This window comes from Crotalus tigris, unplaced genomic scaffold (genome assembly GCF_016545835.1).
Source record: "Crotalus tigris isolate CLP2741 ecotype Arizona unplaced genomic scaffold, ASM1654583v1 scf7180000024461.2689607, whole genome shotgun sequence".
NCBI classification, from domain to species: Eukaryota; Metazoa; Chordata; class Lepidosauria; order Squamata; family Viperidae; genus Crotalus; species Crotalus tigris.
In genome coordinates, this window is record NW_024100631.1 from 2,464,930 (window position 1) to 2,486,530 (window position 21,601).

At 43.8% G+C, this 21,601-nt stretch overlaps 2 protein-coding genes across 7 annotated transcripts; one reads left to right on the plus strand and one right to left on the minus strand.

The window, feature by feature from the left end:
- Window positions 1-785: 785 nt before the first annotated feature.
- CCDC116 (coiled-coil domain containing 116) lies at window positions 786-13,884 on the minus strand. Of its 4 annotated transcripts, none has more exons than XM_039332375.1 (7): window positions 13,683-13,884; window positions 13,466-13,526; window positions 12,323-13,203; window positions 6,852-6,954; window positions 4,997-5,602; window positions 3,132-3,815; window positions 786-1,881 (listed from the first exon to the last, which is right to left on the minus strand). In XM_039332375.1, the coding sequence occupies exons 3-7, from the start codon at window positions 12,394-12,396 to the stop codon at window positions 1,060-1,062; spliced, it is 2,289 nt and encodes a 762-aa protein (XP_039188309.1). In that variant the 5' UTR covers window positions 12,397-13,203; window positions 13,466-13,526; window positions 13,683-13,884; the 3' UTR covers window positions 786-1,059. The 4 variants fall into 4 exon arrangements, with proteins under 4 accessions (XP_039188309.1, XP_039188308.1, XP_039188310.1 ...); XM_039332374.1 differs by having other exon boundaries at window positions 12,323-12,439; window positions 13,089-13,203; window positions 13,466-13,884; XM_039332376.1 differs by lacking the exons at window positions 12,323-13,203; window positions 13,466-13,526; window positions 13,683-13,884 and adding an exon at window positions 8,533-8,693.
- On the plus strand, window positions 9,230-20,244 carry YDJC (YdjC chitooligosaccharide deacetylase homolog). Of its 3 annotated transcripts, none has more exons than XM_039332378.1 (6): window positions 9,230-9,434; window positions 13,897-14,075; window positions 16,142-16,301; window positions 16,741-16,840; window positions 16,947-17,124; window positions 18,339-20,244. In XM_039332378.1, the coding sequence occupies exons 2-6, from the start codon at window positions 13,912-13,914 to the stop codon at window positions 18,694-18,696; spliced, it is 960 nt and encodes a 319-aa protein (XP_039188312.1). In that variant the 5' UTR covers window positions 9,230-9,434; window positions 13,897-13,911; the 3' UTR covers window positions 18,697-20,244. The 3 variants fall into 3 exon arrangements, with proteins under 3 accessions (XP_039188312.1, XP_039188313.1, XP_039188314.1); XM_039332379.1 differs by lacking the exon at window positions 9,230-9,434 and adding an exon at window positions 9,707-10,046; XM_039332380.1 differs by lacking the exon at window positions 9,230-9,434 and adding an exon at window positions 10,053-10,358.
- Window positions 20,245-21,601: the final 1,357 nt, after the last annotated feature.

Below are 21,601 nucleotides of genomic sequence, written 5' to 3' on the forward strand. Positions count from 1 at the left end.
AAAGAAAGAAAGAAAGAAAGAAAGAAAGAAAGAAAGAAAGAAAGAAAAAGAAAGAAAGAGATGACAACAGACCAAATACATGAATAGGGATCCAGTCTGGTTAAATTGAAGTTGCACGGGCATTTCTATTCTCTGAGAAACGGACCATTCCTATTTTGGAGGTGACACACTTTCTGTTTATACAGAGCAGGGATTCCCAACCGGGGGTCCTCGCACCCCCTGAGCGTGCGAGGCAATATTCCAGGGGGTGCAAAAATTTGGGTTTAGAATTTGTATAACTTTTTCTTATTGTTTTATGTTCACGTCATTCAAAATGTGTTTAAATAAGTAGGTTGCTCAAAGTATATATTCTCTTTCATTATCTTCAAACCAGGTATTATTTTTGTAAGGGGCACGAGAATATATCAGAAGCATTCTAGGAGTGCGGGGTGTAGAAAAGGTTGGGAACTGCTGATATAGAGTGACAAAGAGAGCAAACCCCATTCCCTTCTAGCATTGATAACGTTACCTAGTTGGGTCATAAAACGTCTACAAGAAAATCACCAAGCACAGAGAGCATCAAGGACTCCCCAGTCCTCGCCCCTCCTGGTCTTACTCCTCCTCTCCGCAACCCCCCCTCCCTTCTAGCACTGATGATGTTACCTAGTTGGGTCATGAAACGTCTGCCAGAAAACCTCCCAGCTCAGAGAACACCCCAAACCGCACACTTCAACTCTGAGCTACAAATATGCCTTTCTAAGGAGGCTTTGTTCCATGGGTAAAGTAAAGTATAGGATAGATGGGAAGCCAAGAAAAAAAGACCTTTTAATGTTAATTTAAAAAAAAAAAGTGTGTAAAACTCAAGACATCTCCGACCAAGTGGAAGAGAGGCTAGATTCTGAAGAATAAAACTCAATATTTTTTCCGAATTCCAAAATAAGCCTCAATATCAGAACGCTCAACGGGCTGGTCATCTTGGTATAGCAGTAGAGATGCAGTGGAGGGGAAGGCACTGATCTGACCTCTCTAGGGCTGTAGACAAATGTATATCCTTTATTAATCCGACAGAAGCTTGAGTTTTCAGATTTTGGGCAGCACCGTCTTGCTCCTGTCTCCAGCAAAGCTGGACTTGGGAGTCAAAGACTTCTTCGCCTGAGATTCAGAGCCCTGGCTGGTAGCATCCACCTCCGGTAACAGAACGGCAGGGGTGGCTTTTTGAACGGACCACGAAGACCGTGGAGTGCCAAGAGCTGAAGGCGATTTCTCCAAATCCTGAGTTCCCGATTTCTTATGATTGTCTGTCGTGATGGTGGAGACCTTTGTGCTGGAAGGAGAGCGTTTGGAGCTTGCTAGTTGGGTGCCCCCGTTCTCATCCGCAGAGGCCGGTTCAGCATCGGATGGGAACTGGGGAGGGACGATCTCAAAAATCTCCGGCTCGCCCTCCTCCGTCACGCCGCCTTTATGGGTGCCCTGGTCTCCGTGCAGCTTCACGGCCACCACCTTCCCTTTGGGCACGTCCAGTGGCTTGGAGAAAAGACTCTTCTTCTCCTCTATTTTTTTCTTCTCGCCAGCTTTCTTCTTCTTCTCCTGCTTGGACACTTTGGCCTTGGCCGGCCGCTTCTTAGAGACTTCATCGTACACTTTGGTCCAGTCGATCTGAGAAGAGAGACGTATCCCGCTACCCTTGATCTTCTTGTAGCCGAACATGATCTCCAGCAGAACCTTGGTGACCGGGACCGAGATGAAACCCAGTTTCTCCGACAGGAGCGTCTCGTAATTGTACTTGTACAAGATCAGCTTGGCGGCGTTTTCGATCAGGAAGTCGATGATGGACTGCTTGGGAAGGGGCTTACCCTGGAGACGCGCCCGTTTGATATCTTTGGGAGTGATCATATGCCTAGTCTGAAGAAGCAGGAGAAAAGGAGAACCAGGTTTAAGGACGTGGCGAAGAGAAGCTCTTAAAATAAAAACGTGCTCGGAGGTTACGGGGCTGGGAGAGGCGGATTCCCAGGGAGGCCGTCTGAACCCCTGGGATAAAGGGGTCCCAATGAAGAGAGTGTAGAGAAACATAAATAAAAATAAACTTCTGTGGCAGGACAAGGAAATGCCAGAATATTAAAAGGCCACTGGGATTGTATTCTTTAGAAAATATTGTATAGGCCACATTGACGATTAAAGGCAGGGCATGTTTACAGGTGCTTAATCCAATCCAATCCCACCAATCCAACCCACTCCATTTGCTATCTAATCCAATCTAATGGTAGGAGAAAAGAGGGCAGAACCTGGGGCGGAGTTAAAAGAGGCATCAGCCTAGAATCCCTAATAGCCACAAACAAGCTCTTTTGAATTCCACTGACCCTGCGCTAAAGTCCAGCAATTGAGAAGATTCTTGTGCAATAAATGAGTTCAAAATAAATAAATCGGTACAATAAAGTGCCCTGAATCGGTACAAGATCACTCAGACCTTCAAGTGTGGATCTGATCTTTTGTACCTGACACCAATCTGAGCAACACAACCCAGCCCAGTTTAGTCCCGGCCAGTTCGATCCATCTGCTATCTAATCCAGAGTTATCCGATCTAATTTAATGCAATCCATCTCCTCTCTGTAAAACCGATGTATAACCTAACCTGATTTGATCTCGTATGATCTGGTACCTAATCTATTTCATCCTTTCGGGAGCACCCTGTGCCCTGTCTCCATAACTCTACTGGTTGACAGAACTCCCACGTGTTCCGAGCACCGTTTCCTCGGCTTTCTGCACCCTTTGCAGACCTCTGTGGAACTAAAGGACCAAGGCTTCTTCTCTGCTCTTTTGGTAGCCAAGGTTAAACAGGGCGTTGGACACAGAAACACGTCTTCCGAAACATGGGAAGGAATCAGGATGGAGAGATGAGCAGGTGCTTCATAGGCCAAGGACCAAAATAACTGCTCTATCAGGAGAACAATCTCCCCATATGTTCCACCATGGTTTACCACCGTTGACTCATGGAGAAGACCTCTAGGCCAGTTTTCTCCACCCCTACCCCTCCAAAATGGAGGAGCCCGGCATCCCTAGCCTGTACAGCTCAGCATTCTGGGAACAGTGGCCCAGACATGACAACTTTGCCTTGGCGTCTCCTGAGCTTTAGGGAAGAAACCCTCAGCAATTACCGATTTGGTGGTCTCCGTTTCAGCCTGGCTTGGCTCTTGCTTCTTCTGTTTGGATTTCGGCAGGGGAGGTGGGACGTATCTTGACTTGGTTGGGGTTTCCTTTGTTTTGGAGGGCGGGCCGGACTTGCCTTTGCGAGCGGACTCCTCCGGAGTGGTTGGCTTCTGCTTAGATTTGGGGAGAGCAGGTGGGGTGTGTTTTCCCTTCTCCTCCTCCGAGAGGGTCTCCTTCTCCTTCTTGCAGATCCCGTAGAACTTGTCTTCCTCGGTGGTTTCTTCCTCACTTTCATAACTTTCGGAGATGCTCTCCTCCTCCGAATCCCAGGAGGTCGAGTAGCCACCCTCATCGAAGAGATCGACGATGCCGCCCGTCACGGTGGCCTCCACAATTTTGAGGACCGCTTGGTTGATTACATCCTGGAGACCTGCCAGGATCTTGGTTTCTTCTAAGAACTCCAAGAGGTGCAGGTGCTCGTGGCAGATGTAGGGCAGTGGGAGGCCATGCCGAATCGGCCGCTTCAAGACGCTGGTGATTTCCTTGTGGAGCGATTCGAAGGACAACGAGCATTGAGGAAGGGCCCTCTGGAACTTGGCAAAAAATTCCCTCCTGGGATGCTCAAAGGACTTGGCCCAGATCTGCAGATGTTGCTGCTGGAAGTAACTCTCCCCCGACTGTTCGGAAAACGACTGGGGGAGGAAGAGAGAGAGAGAAAAAAAATCAGAAGAGAACAAATTCCTTCTAGTCACCAAAAGGGTGTCTTGGGGGATAGGGGGGAATGGAATGGAATAGAATAGAGAATAGAATAGAATAGAATAGAATATTGAGTAGAATAGAATAGAATAAAAAGGATGAATAGGATAGGATAGGATAGAATAGAATAGAATATTGAATAGAACAGAAAATAGAATAGAGTAGAATAGAATAGAATAGAATAAAAAGGATGAAGAATAGAATAGAATATTGAATAGAACAGAAAATAGAATAGAGTAGAATAGAATAGAATAAAAAGGATGAAGAATAGAATAGAATATTGAATAGAATAGAATATTGAAAAGAATATTGAATAGAACAGAAAATAGAATAGAGTAGAATAGAATAAAAAGGATGAAGAATAGAATAGGATAGAATAGAATATTGAATAGAATAGAATATTGAATAGAATAGAACAGTGATGGCGAACCTTTTAGAGATTGAGTGCCCAAACTGCAACCCAAAACCAACTTATACATCGTCGAGTGCCGGGTGGCCGTGGCCCATTGGGTGCGCGTGGCTGTGGTGGTAGCGGCAAACTGGGTGGGACTAAAAAGTTCAATCAATCAATTCCAACTTTGCAAGATCTTTTTTTTTCCTGCGAGAAGTTGAAATTGATTGATTGAACCTTTTTTTTTTTTTGCACACGGCGGCAGAGGCCTAAAGCGAAAAGGTTTTATAAAACCCAGCTGAAGGCCTAGGACTGGGGCGACGGTGCACGTGCCCACAGACAGGGCTCTGAGTGCCGTCTCTGGCACCCGTGCCATAGGTTCACCACCACTGGAATAGAAAATAGAATAAAACAGAATATTGAATAGAATAGAAAATAGAATAGAACCTTCCTTTAAGACTTGTGGACTCCAGTTCCCAGAATTCCCCAGCCAGCAAGGCATGGCTGGCTATGGAATTCTGGGAGTTGAAGTCCACAACTCTTAAAACAGCCAAGTTTGGATGCCCCTGCTCTGTGCCCTGAGTCTTTTTTAGTACCAGGGATTGAAAAGTTGAGGCAATTTTTTTTTTCCTTTTCTGGCACTGGAAATTCCCTCAGGCCAATCGGAACCTCAGAACTTTTGGGCCCAAGGACTCTCCTTAGAAAATGGCCTCGCCTTCGAAATACCTCCGCATGGATTCTTCTCGACAGTTCCTGAGCAGCTTGCTTTCCAACTTTGGGGAGCCTGGAGACATATTTATCCAAGAGGCAAATTTGGCGCCCTGCCTTTGACGACTCTGGGCTCAGGAAGTGCTTGTCCTGGTCATCGTCCGAGCTGGACACGGTGGTGGTGGCGGTGGTGGTTTGGTACTGGATCTGGGAACGCGTCGAAGTGTACGAATAAGACCACGTCTCGCTCTCCACGCTTGAGGTGGATTCCTCCTGGAGGTCAAAGATGGGCTCCCCGCTTTGGGATGTCACGTCGCGAAGCTTCTTGACGGCGTCTTCCACGATCTGCTGGAGGCTCTCCAGGACGTCCTCGTCAGCTAAGAAGTCCACAAACTCGGAAAACTCGTTGGCCAGGTCGCTGGGTCTCTCGTTGTAGTTGTTGTTGCTGCCGCCGCTGCTGCTTTGGTGGCGTTTTCGTTTCCCTTGGTCTGCCTGGGAGAAGCCGTGGACGGGTCTGGTGGAGGTGGCCGGCTCTTGGCTTCGGTACTGACAGCGAGATGGAGGCCGAAGCATGGCCCTCCAGTCATAGGGACCTCTTCTAGGACTGGTGTGGGCATTGCTGTCCTACAAGGAAGGCAGGAAAGCAGGCCGTAAACAAACACAAGTACAGGAAGGTCTCAACTTATAACTATTCGTTTAGTGACCGTTCCAAGTTACAACAGCACTGAAAAAAAGGACTTATGACCGTTTTTCACACTTACGACCGTTGCAGCCTCCCCAATGTCACGTGATCAAAATATAAACAGTTGGCGATTGACTCACATTTATCTTACTAATGCATGTTAAATTCCTTTCTTTCTACCTCGTTTTTCTATTTGTATTTGTATTTTGTATTTAATTTTATTTATATGCCGCCCAATCCCAAAGGACTCAGGGCGGGGTACAGAGTTTCTAGCCATTGATCAAAGGTATCCCATGTTCTAAAGTATACTGAATCTTCTTTCTCTTTCATTTTCAATGTCCATCTATCCATTTCTGCACAATCTAAAGTTTTTTTAATTAACTCTTAACTCCGTTGGCAAATCTTCATTTTTCCAATGTTGAGCGAATACGATTCTTGCTGCAGTTAATACATGAAATATTAGATATATACACTCTTTCACCTAGTTTCCTACAATTATGCCTAACAAAAATAATTCTGGCTTAAAATCTATATGTTTTTTTAGTCATTTTCTCTAACTATATGTTTTTTTTTTTTTGATCGATATCTTTTGGTTTTAGGGCATGTCCACCAAAGATGGTAGCAAGTGCCTAGTTTTAGTCTACCTTTCCAACAGTTGCTAGATATGTTTTTATACATTTTTGCTAACCTCAACTGACTCACTTTTAGGAGGATCATAAGTTGAGGTGCCCACATGAACAATCTGGTTTTTGTTTTTTTATAAAAAGCACACAAACCTGGAACCAAAGGCCGTGATGGATTGATAGATTATTACAGTAAATCTGGGCGAGTCAACCTTGGCAAATTGAAGATGTGTGGACTTCAACTCCCAGAATTCCTTGGGAAACGTGTTGGCTGGGGAATTCTGGGAGTCAAAGTCCACACTGCCAAATTGGGAAGAAATGAGAAGGCAGGATGGCCACTGAGGACTAAGCTCTTACTGGGTGGGTTGAGTTTGCAGCAAACATCTGCAGAAGTTCAGTAGGCGCCAGGCAGATACTTAAATTCCTGGATCTAGATCTACCTTTTTCTTTTGTTTTGTTTTACAGTCAGGAAACTGATTTAGTGGAGAATTTGGCTTTTCCGAGAAGCTCCCAGTCTGGAGAGTCCTGTTCCTAGAAAGCGACGTGAAGGGACCCCTTTGATCCTCACCTGAGGTCTTCTGAAGCTCTCGTCATCAGCTAGATAGCCAGAATATTTGTGACCTTCCATAGTGCTGAAAGAACAGCTCCTTAAAGTTCTCCACACCTTCTTCCTGTTTGGCCCACGTATGGAAAAAGATCATTTTTAGCGTAGCCCTATTTCAGCATGGGAATATTCCTGGGGCCTCTTAATAGCAAAGTCATTTTGGCCCGATTCGACATAAAATTGAATTATTTCACAAAGTGAGACAAAGAGGCACACCTGAGTGAGCAAGCTTTGCAATAAAAACAACAGAGAGGTGGTTTTATCAAAAGCTCCTAAACTTTTAAGCTGCTGTAAGCACAAAGTTTCCCTGTTCTGAGTTTTGCACATTTGAGTGTATATTTGGATTCTTTTAGGCAGAATTATCTGATTTGCTAAAATTGGTGGTCAAAACAATAAACAGATCGATTGGTCGGTTAATTGATAGTGTTATTTTTTTTTTTACAAATAAGAATTTCAAAAGTTGGAAGAAATATTCTGAGAAATATCAGTTCCACCATTCTTGGAAGGTCCTGTCTTCCAAAGAATTGGGAGCTGCTGAAGGAATCAAATCTAACGAGAAACAGACAAATTTCTCCTCTCATTTTTTCCTTCCTTCCTTCCTTCCTTCCTTCCTTCCTTCCTTCCTTCCTTCCTTCCTTCCTTCCTTCCTCCATTTCTTTCCTTCTTTCCTTTCTTCCTTTCCATCTCCTTCCTTCATTCTTTCATCCCTCCTTCCATCCAAGTATCTCCATAACAAAAGACCATGAAAAGAATGCCAGCAAAATATTGAAGTACTGAAGCAGAAAATGAACAAAAAATGAAAAGTTCACACTGTGCCAAACATCAACAGATGAAGTATGTTTAACTGAATAAACCACAACAGTTTGGTTGGCTAAACTACAACTGGCTGTGTTCACAACTACGCTAACCACGCAACCACGCTAACTCAGAAAGCATGGTCTAATAAAGCCCCACCACTGGCTTCGTATGAACACTTAAACTGCCAATGAAAGTGGTTTCTGGTATTTTTCATGTCAACAAATCAGGCCATATCTGGAGATGGTAGATAGACAATCCGTTAAGCATAAAGCTAGTTTAGAGTTTGACTAACATCCTCTTTTTGAAGAAAGCCAAATGGGTTGCTGAACACCCAGTTATAGGAAGACATATAAATGACCCCACCAAAAAAAAAAAAGCTGCAGGCTTGGAACAACCACATCAATCCTAAATAGGGCTTGCATCTCACACGGCATCTGCTGAGACTCTCTGTATAAATGGGGCATAGTATCCTCCCCTCATTGTGATTGTGAGTCCCACAGTCCTAAATTGCAGATCACACTGTGAGCGGCTGTAAGCTGAGGGCATCTACCGGTCCAACATCCGATTTCTTTAATATAAAAGATGCTGCACTTCAGTGGTTAGCTGGTATTTGAACACATCTTTTTAACATTTATATTTTACTGGGTTCTACTAATCTAGCTGAAACACTGATTTATATTGCTAGTCCATGTACATTATGATATGCCACATGTTAAATCAATCAAATCAATCAACCCCCTTTTGAAATGAATGAAAAGCACCATGTATCCTTACCAATGGCCTTAATGAAAGTTAAAATATTTGAGAATTAAAGAACGGGAGGGTTTATAATCTCTGGAGAACTTACGCAGCTCTTTGTCTTGTTGAAAAACAGTCAAAACTTTCGCCAAGGCGAGAAATCAATTCAGACTTCAAGCTTTGGAGATGAGACAAAGAGTTACTTGCGGCTTGAAAGAAGAAAGAAGAAGGAAGAAGAAAAGAATCTTCCTCTCCTTTGTTACATCAGCAGTTCTGTTGAAGTGTTGGTGATTCCACCCATTTGCATAAAATATGTTGTTGAGGTCCGAAAGAGGCTTTTTTTTTTTCACGAGGCAACTGGACTGCCTCGTCTTTTCTTTGAAGACGTTTGGCTTCTCATCCCAAGAAGCTTCTTCAGCTCCATCCGGTCAGAGTCAGCTTCACCATCCAGTCAGAGCTGAAGAAGCTTCTAGGATGAGAAGCGAAACGTCTTCAAAGAAAAAAAACAAACAAGTCCAGTTGCCTCGTGAAAAAAGCCTCTTTGGGATAACGGTGATCTGGATGACTGAGAATCTCCATAGATGTTTATGTTGTTGACCAACCAGTCAATCTGTCCGTCCATCATTCACTCCCTCCATCCATCTATCCCTCCCTCCCTCCATTCATCCCTCCCTCCATCCATCTACCCATCCAATCCTCCCTCCCTCCCTCCCTCAGGTCAACCCATAGCTCCAACCCCCTGAAGCTCCAGAACTACAACTCTCAGCAGCCTCCACCCAGCGTGGCCCAAGGCGAGGAATGCTGGGAACTGTAGTTCAGGAACCTCTGCGGTGGAGGGTGGGGCGCTGAATCAGAAGCCCGGCGACTCCTGCGCTTCCTTTCGCTGCCTCCTGCAGTTCCCTTCGAGGCCACCAGAGGCCCCCCTGCGCGCCTTTGCCGGCTGGCTTTCGCTTTTCCCGGGGCTGCGCTTGCAAAGGCGCTTCGGGCATGGGCGCTGCCCCTTCGCCATGGGTGAGTGCCAGGATCCCTGATCTTTTTTTTTGGCGGGGGGGGGGTCTCTTCCTTTTTTGCAGCCGGGAGAGGCCGTTGCATGGCCCGCCGGGTGCAAATCTCGAAGCAGAGCGGCTCTCCCTTCTGTCCTTCCTCGCCCGGCCTGGGCACCAAGGCTGACCTCTGGGAAAGAGCCGGTGGGTGGGTGGGTGGTCGTGGGGGAGGGAGGCGGACGAAGGGGATGAATAGGTGCAAAGCAAGCTGCGATCCGATCCTGGTTTCAGCGGCTAGCCAGGACCGGATAGATGCCCCCGGGTGGCCCCCCACAGGAAGCCGTGCTCCCCGATGGCATTGCACCGTCCGCGCGGGGGGGGGGGAGTGAGAAAGGCGGGGTTGCAGACCCCGATCGAGTCTCTTTGCACCCCTAGAGCTGCTCGCCCTGCCTCCCCCGCCGCCGACTCAGATGTCCGCCTTCTTCCGTGCCAAAGCGGATGTGTCGAACATCTGGATGCCACGCTGCTTTCCCCGGCTTCGCGTTAGAGGCCGGCCCGGAAGGGGTGGCATCCTGGCGGCAGGAGTGATTTGGGAATTCGCCCGGGAAGTTGGGGCGGAATTCGGATCGGGAGACTCGGGGTAAGGCGGTTCATCTGGGATGGGGGGTGGAAGAGTCTTGAGCTGGGCTGGATGACCTCGAAGGTCCCATCCAAGGCTTTGACCCTAGGGGAGATGCAGGAGGGGAGGATGGGCAGCGGGAGCAGAGGATCCCCTGGGAAAGGTGGGCCTGTTTCCCCAGATGCCAGGCTTCTCCCCTCCCAAATGAAGCCGAGTCAGGGCATGGATGGGGCACCACAAGGAAACCTCAGATCTGGACAGTAGACGAGATACAGGCAGTCCTCGACTTACAACCAGAATTGAGCCCAAAATTTATGTTGCTAAGTGAGACAGGTAAGTAACTTTTGCCCCGTTTTTATGACCTTCCTTGCCACAGTTGTAAAAGTGCCTGTCTTAAGTTCGTAACCCGGTTGTTAAGTGAGACTGGCTTTCTCCCATTGATTTTGCTCATCAGAAGGTCACTAAAGGGGATCCCTTGATCCCTAGGGATGCTGCGACCGTCATAAATATGAAGCCCAGCGTGCGAATTTTGATCACGTGACCGTGAGGCTGCTGCAGCGGTCGTAAGTGTGAAAAACGGTCGCGAGTCAACTTTTGTCAGCGCTGTTGTAACTCGGAGCAGTCACTAAATGAACGGTTGTTAAGTCGAGGACTACCTGTAGTAGCAAAAGAAATTTAGCCAGGATACGATTGCCAAGAAAAGCTTGACTTCAGAAAATCAGGGAACAGAAGAATCAATTTCCCAGGGTTGATTATTTTGTTAAATATAGACCTTGACATCCTAACCCCTTCTGATGCTTAAACCCCACTTTAGAATGACTAACCATAATTAGAACTAATGTAACAAACATCTAAGGCCCTGAGAAGGAAATGGCAGTTGCAAGGTTCTGTAGGATTTAATGTCATGAGAATTGCATTTCAAATCATAGTTTGTATTCCTGGAAAAGCACCCTCTGATCTTGGTTTAAGCCCGAACAAATTAACAATGGGCTCCCTTCATCCCAAATATTAACTAACCTATGTTACGGGTTTCTAATCGCAAGGTCTGAATTCACACATCACCCTAAGCCAAACCTGTATGAATCGCTTTCGTGTGCTGTGTGAATTTGACCATTCTTTTACGGGTCACAAAAAGCTAAATTCTTCACTTATGATTTATCTATGGATCACATTTATATGGCCGCCCGTCTTCGGCAGAGTACAACAATCAATCAATATTGTAACAATGCAAAAACCAACAATAGAAAAACACGAAAAAGTCAAATTACGAACGAAGAACAAATTTAAAATATAGAAACTGCAGGGAGAGAGTAAAAAGATTGGCCTTAATGGAGAATTTCTCTGATATTCTAGAATTCCCAAGCCCTGGTGATATAACCGGGTCTCAAGGTATTTCCAAAATGATGGTGATGATTTAATAATATAATAATTACATGCCAGAGATTTTGTGGATCATAAAATGATCCACGGTTATGGTCAACAATCCTCAGCTTGAAAAGCAGACAAGCAAGGAAGAAGAATCTAAAAGGTGTAGATTTATTTATTTTCCGGAAAGACCATTGCCTTCAGCTGAACCCATTTTATTTATTTCATTTACTTGTTTTTTTTTTCCTCCCATCTTTTTATTACTTTTATAGGGAACTCCCAATGGCAAACGTACCTAATGCTTCTTTGTCATCCTCCTTTCCCCCCCAATAACCCAGTAAGGTGGGTTGGGCTGAGAAAAAAAATGACTGGCTCAAAATCAGCCAGCCAGATTTCATTTTTTGGGTGGGACTACAACTCCCAGTCTCCTGGCTTCTAGGCTGGCGACTTTTAAATAATTATTTTAGAAGCATTTGAAAAAGAGAAAAAAAAATAAGGTAGAAAGCCCCCTTAGCGTGGCGCTTATTTTCTGTTTAAATCCGTTCAGAATATTTACCAGAAACTTTATATTTGGTGACCTTAACGGACACTTTTTAAGTGAAAGTGCAGTGAAAATGTTTCCATTTTAAGGAGCAAAATATTTCCATTTTAAGGCGGCAGTGAAAAGGATTCTTTTCGTCAAGGCATACATGTATATCCTTCTTCAGCGATCAATGTCACTGTCTACTGCAGTTGATGTTGGAAGGATTGTTTTTAAATGCTCTGTTGATCTCTTTCTGGCTTTCCTTTATGAAAACCCAGCTAGAAAAACCAACTTGCTAGAACATGTCTGAATTGTTTTCTAGCCTTGCTTTTCATTATTTGGGGGGGGGTTGGATGGAGATTAAAGATAAAATAGAATTAAAGTAGATAGATAAGTTTGAAAATTAAACCTATAATCTTCTGTTGACTTGCAACCGACGCTGGAGAACGGAAGTTCCTGCCACCGTTTCCAAAGTTGCACCATTTCTGGATTTTCAGTTGGTTACTTCCTGATAGCATCCGGATAACTTAAAAAAAAACAAACAAAAACTAGTATTTCTAGACAGGCTGATCTCAGCTCTGGAAGGCAAAGGGGGCCTGGTCAAGTTTCCCTAGAGAATTGGTCGGTCAATTGCATCTTTCTCAAATCTGAATTCTGGCTTTTCCCGCAGCCAAAAAACTAAACTTGAGAAAAAATTGTGGGTATGGCTTTCCTTCATCCACGAACATGTTGTAGGAAAGGAGAAGCGTCAGGCCCAAAATTCAGGAAATTCACCTTTTTTATTCAAATATTAGCTCTTGAATTCACGGCCTCGGATGTAGCCACCTGTAGCTAACTAACTGGGTTGGTTAGTCTGGGTTAGAGTAGGCTTTTTCCACCGGATCTGTTAGATTTCTACATGCCCGTTTTCAAACCCGGATTGAGCTGAGTGCGATTTTACGAGAGCTGAATCCTGGTGTCAAAAAGAGCAGAAGTCTTAGCCCCATTGAAGAAGCTATAGTTAGATTGGAAAAATGGGAAGAGTGAGAATGTTTAATATTGGCTCTAAACCTGACCTTGTTCTGTTTCTTTTCGGCCCAAATCCATCAGTACAGAGTGCATTTAAATCAGGCATTTATTTCATTTTATTTATTTTATTTTATTTCCTGCCCTTATTACTTTTATAAACAACTCACCGTCTCCTGGTGATTGGCCCAAAGTCACTCAAGTTGCTTTCATGCCTAGGGTGGAGCTTTTTCACCGCTGCTTCCTTGCTTGATCTTTTACAACAGCCCTTTGAGGTAGGCTAAGCTGAAAGAGGACACAATCCGTGCCGAAATCATGTTGGTTTAAAAGTCACCAATTCAGCATTTCCTCTCCTTTTTGTTAACGGCCTCTGCTAAGGAGTTAGCCGTCACTTCCTGAAGCTTCTGGGTTTTATTTTATGTATTTTTTTTAGGACTGGACATTTTATTCTTCTCCCATCTGTCCCCCCACCCCCACCTTTTGTGGTTCAGGAGTTAAAAATTTTGGTGCCCAAACTCTACAATTCCCCACCTCTGTTCCAAATTACCTTGCCTTGGTTGAAACGGGCTGGGCTGAGTTTTAGGGCACGTTTCTTTGGTGTCCTTTCTCTGCTCCACAAATTGTTCCGACGAAGAATTCCCCATGTCAAGGATTAAAAAAAAAACAAAAAAACAGCAACTCAAACTCAACCGTTGTGCTTTTCTGCCTCGTCCAAAAAGGCGAGTTTGGCTAATCCTCTTAGTTACGTTGCCTACGGTACTTACTTCACACATCCCCCTCCTGATGGCGAGATTAACAGCTGCGAGAAAAAGACGTGTCCTTATATTTATGCTTCTTTGGGACGCGGGGAAGGTTAGCCCCGGCTGTGGGCGATGGGTTCTGCGGTTCATCCGTTCCTTCTTTGCGCCTGTCTTCACTTTGGGGAGAGGAAGAGAGAACGGGCTAACGCGAGGACTTTTGGCTAAATTTTGCTCCCAGGGTTGACTCCTAAGGATGCCCAAAGCCAGGGTGAAGCTCATCGTAACCGGAGACGACTTTGGCTACTGCCGAAGGAGGAACCAAGGCATTGCGGAGTGTTTCCTGGCCGGTGCGATCTCAAACGTTTCGCTTCTGGTCAACGGGAGTGCCGTGTCCGACGCCGTGCAGCTGGCCAAGAAGTGAGTCTCTCGTTTTACCGTTCTTTGGTGTCATGGGGATCAGCCAAACAGATCTTTAGATCCCAAAAGTGGGTCTACAGGTACTGTCACAGCCCTACATTTATTGATCATTCAAAATTACGGCATCAAAAAAAAAAAAAAGTTGAACATTAAGTGCAAATGCAATTAAGATACGTTTTGAGAAAAGTAATCTGAAACTGATATTATCGGCATTATGAGAAAAATGTAACAAAGATTTTGATATCCAATTGTATATTTACTAATAACAATAAGAATTGTACTTGCCTAGTGTGGGGAAACAGGTATTGCTGGAAAAAGAGAGGAAACGTAGGGTGATGCAATAACGGATCTAGATTGAAGAAGTTAATATATTTTTATCACTGAATTACTAACGGACACAGACACCACGTTGTCTATTAAGTACTTGATTGTAAAACTAGAAAATTAAGAAAAATATTTATATATATAAAAAAGAAAGAAATGGTGAAGGGTAACTAAAAGATGCTGCACAATGAAAATATATTTTTGGAGAGGTAGAATATGAGTCCAATGGCAGTTTAAAAAAAAAAAAATCCTTCAGTGTTTAATTAGCTGATTATCTAACTTATCCTGCTCTGCTTCTGTTCCCAGCATCTCAACCAATCTAAGAGAATTTATTTTGTTGTGTTGACTCTTCACAAACCTTTGAGATTCTTCCTGAATCAGCTTGAGATGTTTCTCCTTCCTTTGCTACTAATTTCTTTCATACATAGTCTTTAAATTTCCTCTGGGAGCTCATCATTATATACACAACAGTGTGAAATTCACAGCTGCCGGTTCTTTTGCTGGTATTCGTATATATAGATTTTCCCTAGCATGTTGTAAGGTATCGGCGTAGATGATGTGTAGTGGCATAAGATTGTAAGTTGATGACTACCTGTAACACACTAACACACGTACATACTCTCTGTGTGTCTATCATCTATCTCTCTTTCTCTGTCTCTATCTTCTATGTACTGTATCAGCTATCTATCAATCTATATCTCTTCTCTATATCATGTCTTTCTATACCTCTTCTCTATGTCTGTCATCTATCATTTCTCTCCCTTCTCTGTCATCTATATCTTCTATGTATATCAGCTATCTATCTATATTCTCTATCTCTATCATCTGTCTATCATCTATTTCTATCTCTCTACATCTCTTCTCTATGTCTCATCTATCATCTATTTTTATCTTCTATGTACTTTATCGTTTATCCATCTCTCTTCTCTTTCATGTCTGTCATGTCTATTTATCATCATCTCTCTGTCTATCTTCTATGTGCTCTATCAGCTATCCATCTCTCTTCTCTATCTCTTGTCTGTCTATCTATATCTCTTCTCTATGTCTATCTTCTATTTCTCTCTATATCTCTTCTATCATCTATTTCTCTCTATCTTCTATGTATTTTATCATTTATCCATCTTTTTTCATCTGTCTATCTATCTATCTATCTATCTATCTATCTATCTATCTATCTATCTATCTATCTCTACCATCTATCATCACTCTCTCTCTCTCATCTATCTACCTAAAGTGAATATACTGAATACTCCTGATTCCTATTTATATATGGGGTCTCCTCCAATTCTATCTTTATCACAACACCTATGAGGTAGTTAGGCTGAGAGACCATAATTAAGTCCAATGTTATCCAGCAAGCTTCATGAGCAAATGGAAATGTATACTGGGCTCTCTCCTTGTCCACCCTTTTATGTTAGTCTTTATGTAATCCTCTTCTCTATATCCAAACTCTGGAAATCTGATCTATCAGAGATGGCCCTTCATATTTTCATATCCTTTTTGATAGTGAGACAGTAGGTATTGCTCACACTTAAATCACAGCCTGGAAATACACAAGGAAGCTTACAGTTCCTGCTACTGACGCTTGATCCTACAGATGATGTCATGGAAGGGGAATTTTATGAGTCACCATCTTGAACTGGGAATGGGTTCAAAGTCAACAGATCCTGCAAGTTCTTCTCCTTGGCAGATGTTCAGAGTTGTTGAGGGTTTTTCATTTCTCTTTCTCTCTCTCTCTGTAGACACTGCATTCCAATAGGACTCCATGCAAACCTTTCTGAGGGCATCCCAGTGTGCCCAGCACTGAAGAGGAAGTCCACACTACTCAACCCAGAGGGCTTCTTCCATGGAAAGATGGGAATTCGGACATGTTTAAACGAAGGGCTTCTGAATATGGCCGAGGTGAGGGGAAGCCAAGGAGACACACCTCCCATCTGCTCTTTCAAAGGTGGTTGAGATACATTGTGAAGGATGCCAACGTTGAGCCAGGCAACTCAAAAGTGGTTGAGTTTGGCCTTGGATGAGAGGAGGAGGAAGAGGACGACAACTGTGGGGTTCTTGGTGCTCTCTGAGCTGGATTATTTTCTTGCAAACATTTTATTACTCAAACTAGGTAACAGCACTGATAATGCTACCTAGATGGGTCATGAGACATCTGCAAGAAAACAACCAAGCTGAAGAGACTAATAAGGACCCCTCATTCCGGTGCTTGCCAAGATGTCCCTCAGAAGCTTTTAATTGTGCCTGATTTGTTTTGTAGGCTTCATCCAATGATTCCATTTTTACAAATGAGAATATTCATGCAATTAATTTACAGCTTCTCCTCCTTTTCTGTGCTTAGGTGAAGCAGGAATTAATAGCACAGGTTGAGTTGTTCTGTCAACTGACCGGCCATTTACCGCATCACATGGATGGACACCAACATGTCCATGTTCTCCCAGGTAGGTTAGAACCTGCTTTGGTTGGTCTACTGCCTCCCTAATGCTCCTCAGAACTTTTGAGGCTTGCATTTCTCTGAAACTGGATCTTCTTACAATGCTCTTCCAGAGATCAGACATGTATTTGCAGAGGTGTTAGAAGATTACGGGATCACTTACACACGAGTTCCCATCGAGCCAGATCTTCCACGCTGTGGCTGGATAGCGCCAACTCTGATGGATTTCTACTTGGGAGTGGAGAAGGATTCGTTGAACACCATCGAGGTCTTTCAAAAGCATGGCATAAGGTGGGACATCTATAAAGCAGGTCGTTTTCTAAGAGTAGAAAAAACCTAATTTGCAACCAGGAAATGTGTAATTTTTGAAATGACAGTTTTGAAGAGTCCGGCTATATAGTTTTTGTCTTACAACCGTTCGTTTAAACAACTATTTGAACGCTCAAAGGCAAATGGATTTTTCTTGGTTTTCTTCCTCAAAAATGTTTCGCTTCCCGTCCAAGAAGCTTCTTCAGTTCTGATCTAGATTCTTGAATGAGAAGAGAAACATTTTCAAGGGGAGGGTGGGGAAAAAACAAGCAAAGTCCAGTTGCCTTTTGGAAAAGCACTCTTGGGAGAAGCATGGCCTGGAGCAGGGGTAGGCAATCTTGGCTCTTTTATGACTCGTGGACTTCAACTCCCAGAATTCCTGAGCCAGCATGGCTCAGTTTGGAAACCTCTTCCTTTCCCCTCAGTGTGGCTGGCTCAGGAATTCTGGGAGTTGAGTCCACGAGTCATAAAAGAGCCAAGGTTGCCTACCCCTGGCCTGGAGGATTGAAAATCTCCACGGACGATTGCTTGAAGTTACAGTGACACTGAAAAGGGACTTAACAACCAATTTGTGCTCTTACAACCAACACAGCATCACCATGGTTGTGTGATCAGTGCCACTGTGACTGCAAATGGTTATAAGAAATGCACTCTCTGTAAGAGATATATTGATTATTAAGGAAGTCTTAAGCAAAGGATGCCTTAAGACTTATGATCACAATTGGTCCCAAAATTCCTGTCACTAAGCGAGGCAAGTGAGTTTTGCCCCGTTTTACGTCGTTTCTTGCCCCAGCTGTTGTCAAGTTAGTAACACAATGGTTAAATGAATCGAGTTTCCCCATGGACTTTGCTTGTCCATGGGGACACTGCGACCGTTGTAAATGCGAGTCGGTTGCCAAGCGGCTGGATGTTGATCACGTGACCCTGGGATGCCAAGTGTGAAAAATGGCCATAGGTCGCTTTTTCCAGTGCTGTTGCAACTCTGAACGGTCACTAAACGAACTGTTGTAAGTTGAGGATTACCTGTGTGTCTGAGATTTAAGATGATAGCCTCTATTGTCATTTTTTTTACGGTGGGCACAACAGCCCACATCAAAAACGAAATTGAGTTGCCCGCTCTCCAAGTGAAACACATACACGACGCACACCTAAACATGCTACGTACAACAACACACTTTTTTGTCTACCGCTTCTAGGTGGCCAGATATATATATAGGCCTCAGCACCATGGGGAAAAACATGTCCATCCAGAGCATCTTAGAGGCTATTGATAATGCCACTGCAGCTCATCTGGCTAACGAGGACTCGACGTCTCCTCCGCCATCTTCATTCTTATGTCCTGGTCAGGGAGTCCGGACGGTGACGCTTGAACTCATGACCCATCCAGGCTACCCCAGCATCCCGCCGACTGGAGGTTGTGGAGAAGGCCCGGATGACTTTTCTCAGTCGTGGGAACGCCTGCATGAACTGGAGACCTTAACCAAGCCAGATCTCCAGGAACATTACAGGAGCAGGAACATTCAGCTCTGTGCTTTCAAAGATCTTGCCGTCTGACCCTCCTCGGGGATGGGACACTCCCGTGTTCGACTGCCTCTTGGGTTAGGTGAAGACGCTGGATCAGGGATGGTCCCGGTGGGAGCAGAAGATCTTTGGGAAGTTTTGGTGCTCTCTGCAGGCAGATAGTGCTGCTCCTCCTCCCGTTTTATTTTATTTTTTAGTTTTGCAACTGGAGAATCTCAGAGGGGGAACTGGGGACTGTGGTTGTCTTCGTGAGCGGCATCTCCAGAAATGATGGTTGTAGAAGCTGGTGAGAGTAACGGCGTTGATAGAAATGCCAGCCTAGACCTGGCATTTTAGGGTACACCGAGAGGGGAGAATATTTAAGTAACTCAGGGTTGAAATGAGGGGCGCTTGGTGCCCTCTGAGCTTGGTGGTTTTCTTGCAGACGTTTCGTGACCCAACTAGGTAACGTCATCAGTGCATCACTGGATTATCTTCTTAACGTGACAATAGTTTTCATGCCAGAGGCAAGCTTTGGGGCCTGTTCAACAAATCACAATTAAAACAAGCCTAGGCTTGGCATGATGTAAGAACCCAGCCAGGGCAAGTTAAATCTCTCTTTCTGCGTAGTATTCTGAGATAGAAAGGCATCTGGAAGAATCAAATGTTATTTTAGGTTGTTCTTGCTTAGTAACACGGTGATTTTTTTTTTTTTTTTTAAGGATTAGCGGGAAAAACAACCACCCAAAAGCCAACCGTTTGAATAGCAAATAGAACAGGTTGAATCAAGTATATCTCTACCTGTAAGACACAATCAAAAATGTTATGAATGCTTGTTAGAAGGAAGCAAAAGGGTTTGGAGCGTTCTGAGTTTTTTTAAGCCTTGGGTTGAGGGTGGTTTAATCTCAAAAAAGAAAAGAAAGCTGTTGTTTAGGTAAGCATTCCCAGGCTTGAAAAATAAACCTGTCTTTGGGCAATCAAATGCTCTCCCCCCCCCCCCATTTACACGCTCAGTTGCTTTGTGCAAACTGTTTTGCACAGATGATCCTTTCTCAAGGTTTCTTTCACCGCCCCTGTGAAAGAAACAATTCCCTGTTTTGAAAGATGAAACTTAGCCTGGACTTCCTTCCACAGGATGGTCCTAATCCTAGCGGTGATCCATTAAGTATAAACAAGCTGCTGTCACCTTCTCTCTCTTATTTCACATTGCACAGGTGACCCTCAACTTAACAACCGTCTGTTTAGGGACCGATTCGAAGTTACAGCCGCCCTGAAAAAAGTGACTGGCAGCCAGTAATCCAGTACATAAAAAGTCACAAAACTGGGTGCGATTCATTTAACAACTGCTTTGCTAAGCAATGGAAATTCTGGTCCTAGACTGTTGAGGTCTTAAGTTGAGAATTATCTGTAATAGGTCTCCAATATAATGTTCATACTTTGAGAATTACATTCCTTTGGCTGATTGTTTAAACATTCGAATCAATTCTGGGACTCTTGTAATTCCCACAAGCTTCTTGAGTTCTCTGTTGACACTGAATTATTATTTATTCATGTATTACTCTGGGACTAATGGTGAATTAAACTAGTTTTTTAAAAAAAAAATCCACACACACCCTCTTTTTCTATGGATAAATAACTGCCTACTAATTAGCTCTGCATTTGGTTGGGAACAGTTTGGTAAATTGAATTTCTTCCAGTCACTCCTCTCTGGCCTCTGACTAGCCAAAACTAAAATATTTTGAAGGAGCATTAACAGCGATGGCAGAATATGCCATGTTTTAAGATGGATGAAGGAAAAAATCTACCCTTCCTTTCTAGTTATCTTATGTACCATACCAACCTATTTTGGCTAGTTTGTTCTTATGTAACAGAAACACAGAGAAAATTTGCTGGGCATTTTAACTAGTACTACTTAAATTACCTTGACAAAAAAAAAACCCAACCAAACAAACATTGGCCAGGATAGATGCGAAGAAAGTTGATAAGCTTGGGAGGTGAGAAAGAAATAAAATAAAAGAAAGAGGAAAGAAAAAGAAAAAAGGAAAGAAAGAGAAAGAAAGGAAAGAAAGAAAAGAGAAAAAGGAAAGAAAAACAGGAAAGAGGAAAAAAGGAAGAGGGAGGAAGGCAAAGAAAGAGAGGAAGGATTGATTCAGCTTAGTACACAGAAGTGCAAAAGTGTTCTTTAGTTCATCCATTCATCAAAAAGTCATTATTTCAAAAATACTGTACAGGTAAAATTCTCAGCTTACAACTATTCATTTAGCAATTGAAGTTAAAAAGGGACTTTAAAAAAAGGGAGTTACAGTTGGCCCTTGCACTTAAGACAGCATCCCCACAGTCACATGGTCAAAATTTGGTCCTTTGCCACCGAAGGCTTAAACTAGTCTATGGCTTCAAAATCTAATCTAACAAGCAAGCTACATTTCTTCCTACGTACAAACAACCGGGAACAGACAGGACTGGTTAACAACGCAGGTGTCAGAGGGAAAGAATTGCCGAGCAGCTGGAAAATTGGTTTGGGCAAAGGGAGAGACCCATCTGCTCACATCTCTTGCAGAAACGACAACTGGAGGTTTGCAAAAATAGACCTGGACAACCTTTGACCGGGATGTATAAGGTCTCTTCCAGCCTTAGGATTCTGTTCTAAATCACCTCTCAGGTACATCCAAACAGGCCCTCCGCTATCAATCTGGTCTTCAAAACTTCCCTGGTTTTTGCTTGTTTTTTTTTTGTGAGGATCATGCCATTTTGGACCTTACTGGAAGTCCTACAACTTGAATTTCGAAGCCAGGGAGTGGGTGAATAGGTGATCTCCCCACAAGAAAACAAAAGGGAAACGGGGAATCTCATAGAAATATGGGTGGGGTGGGCTAGGATATTTTAAGATGTTCTTTGAGAGAAGCAAGCTTATTTTAGCTGCAGCTATAGCCCAGGACAAGGGTAGGCAACCTCGGCTCTT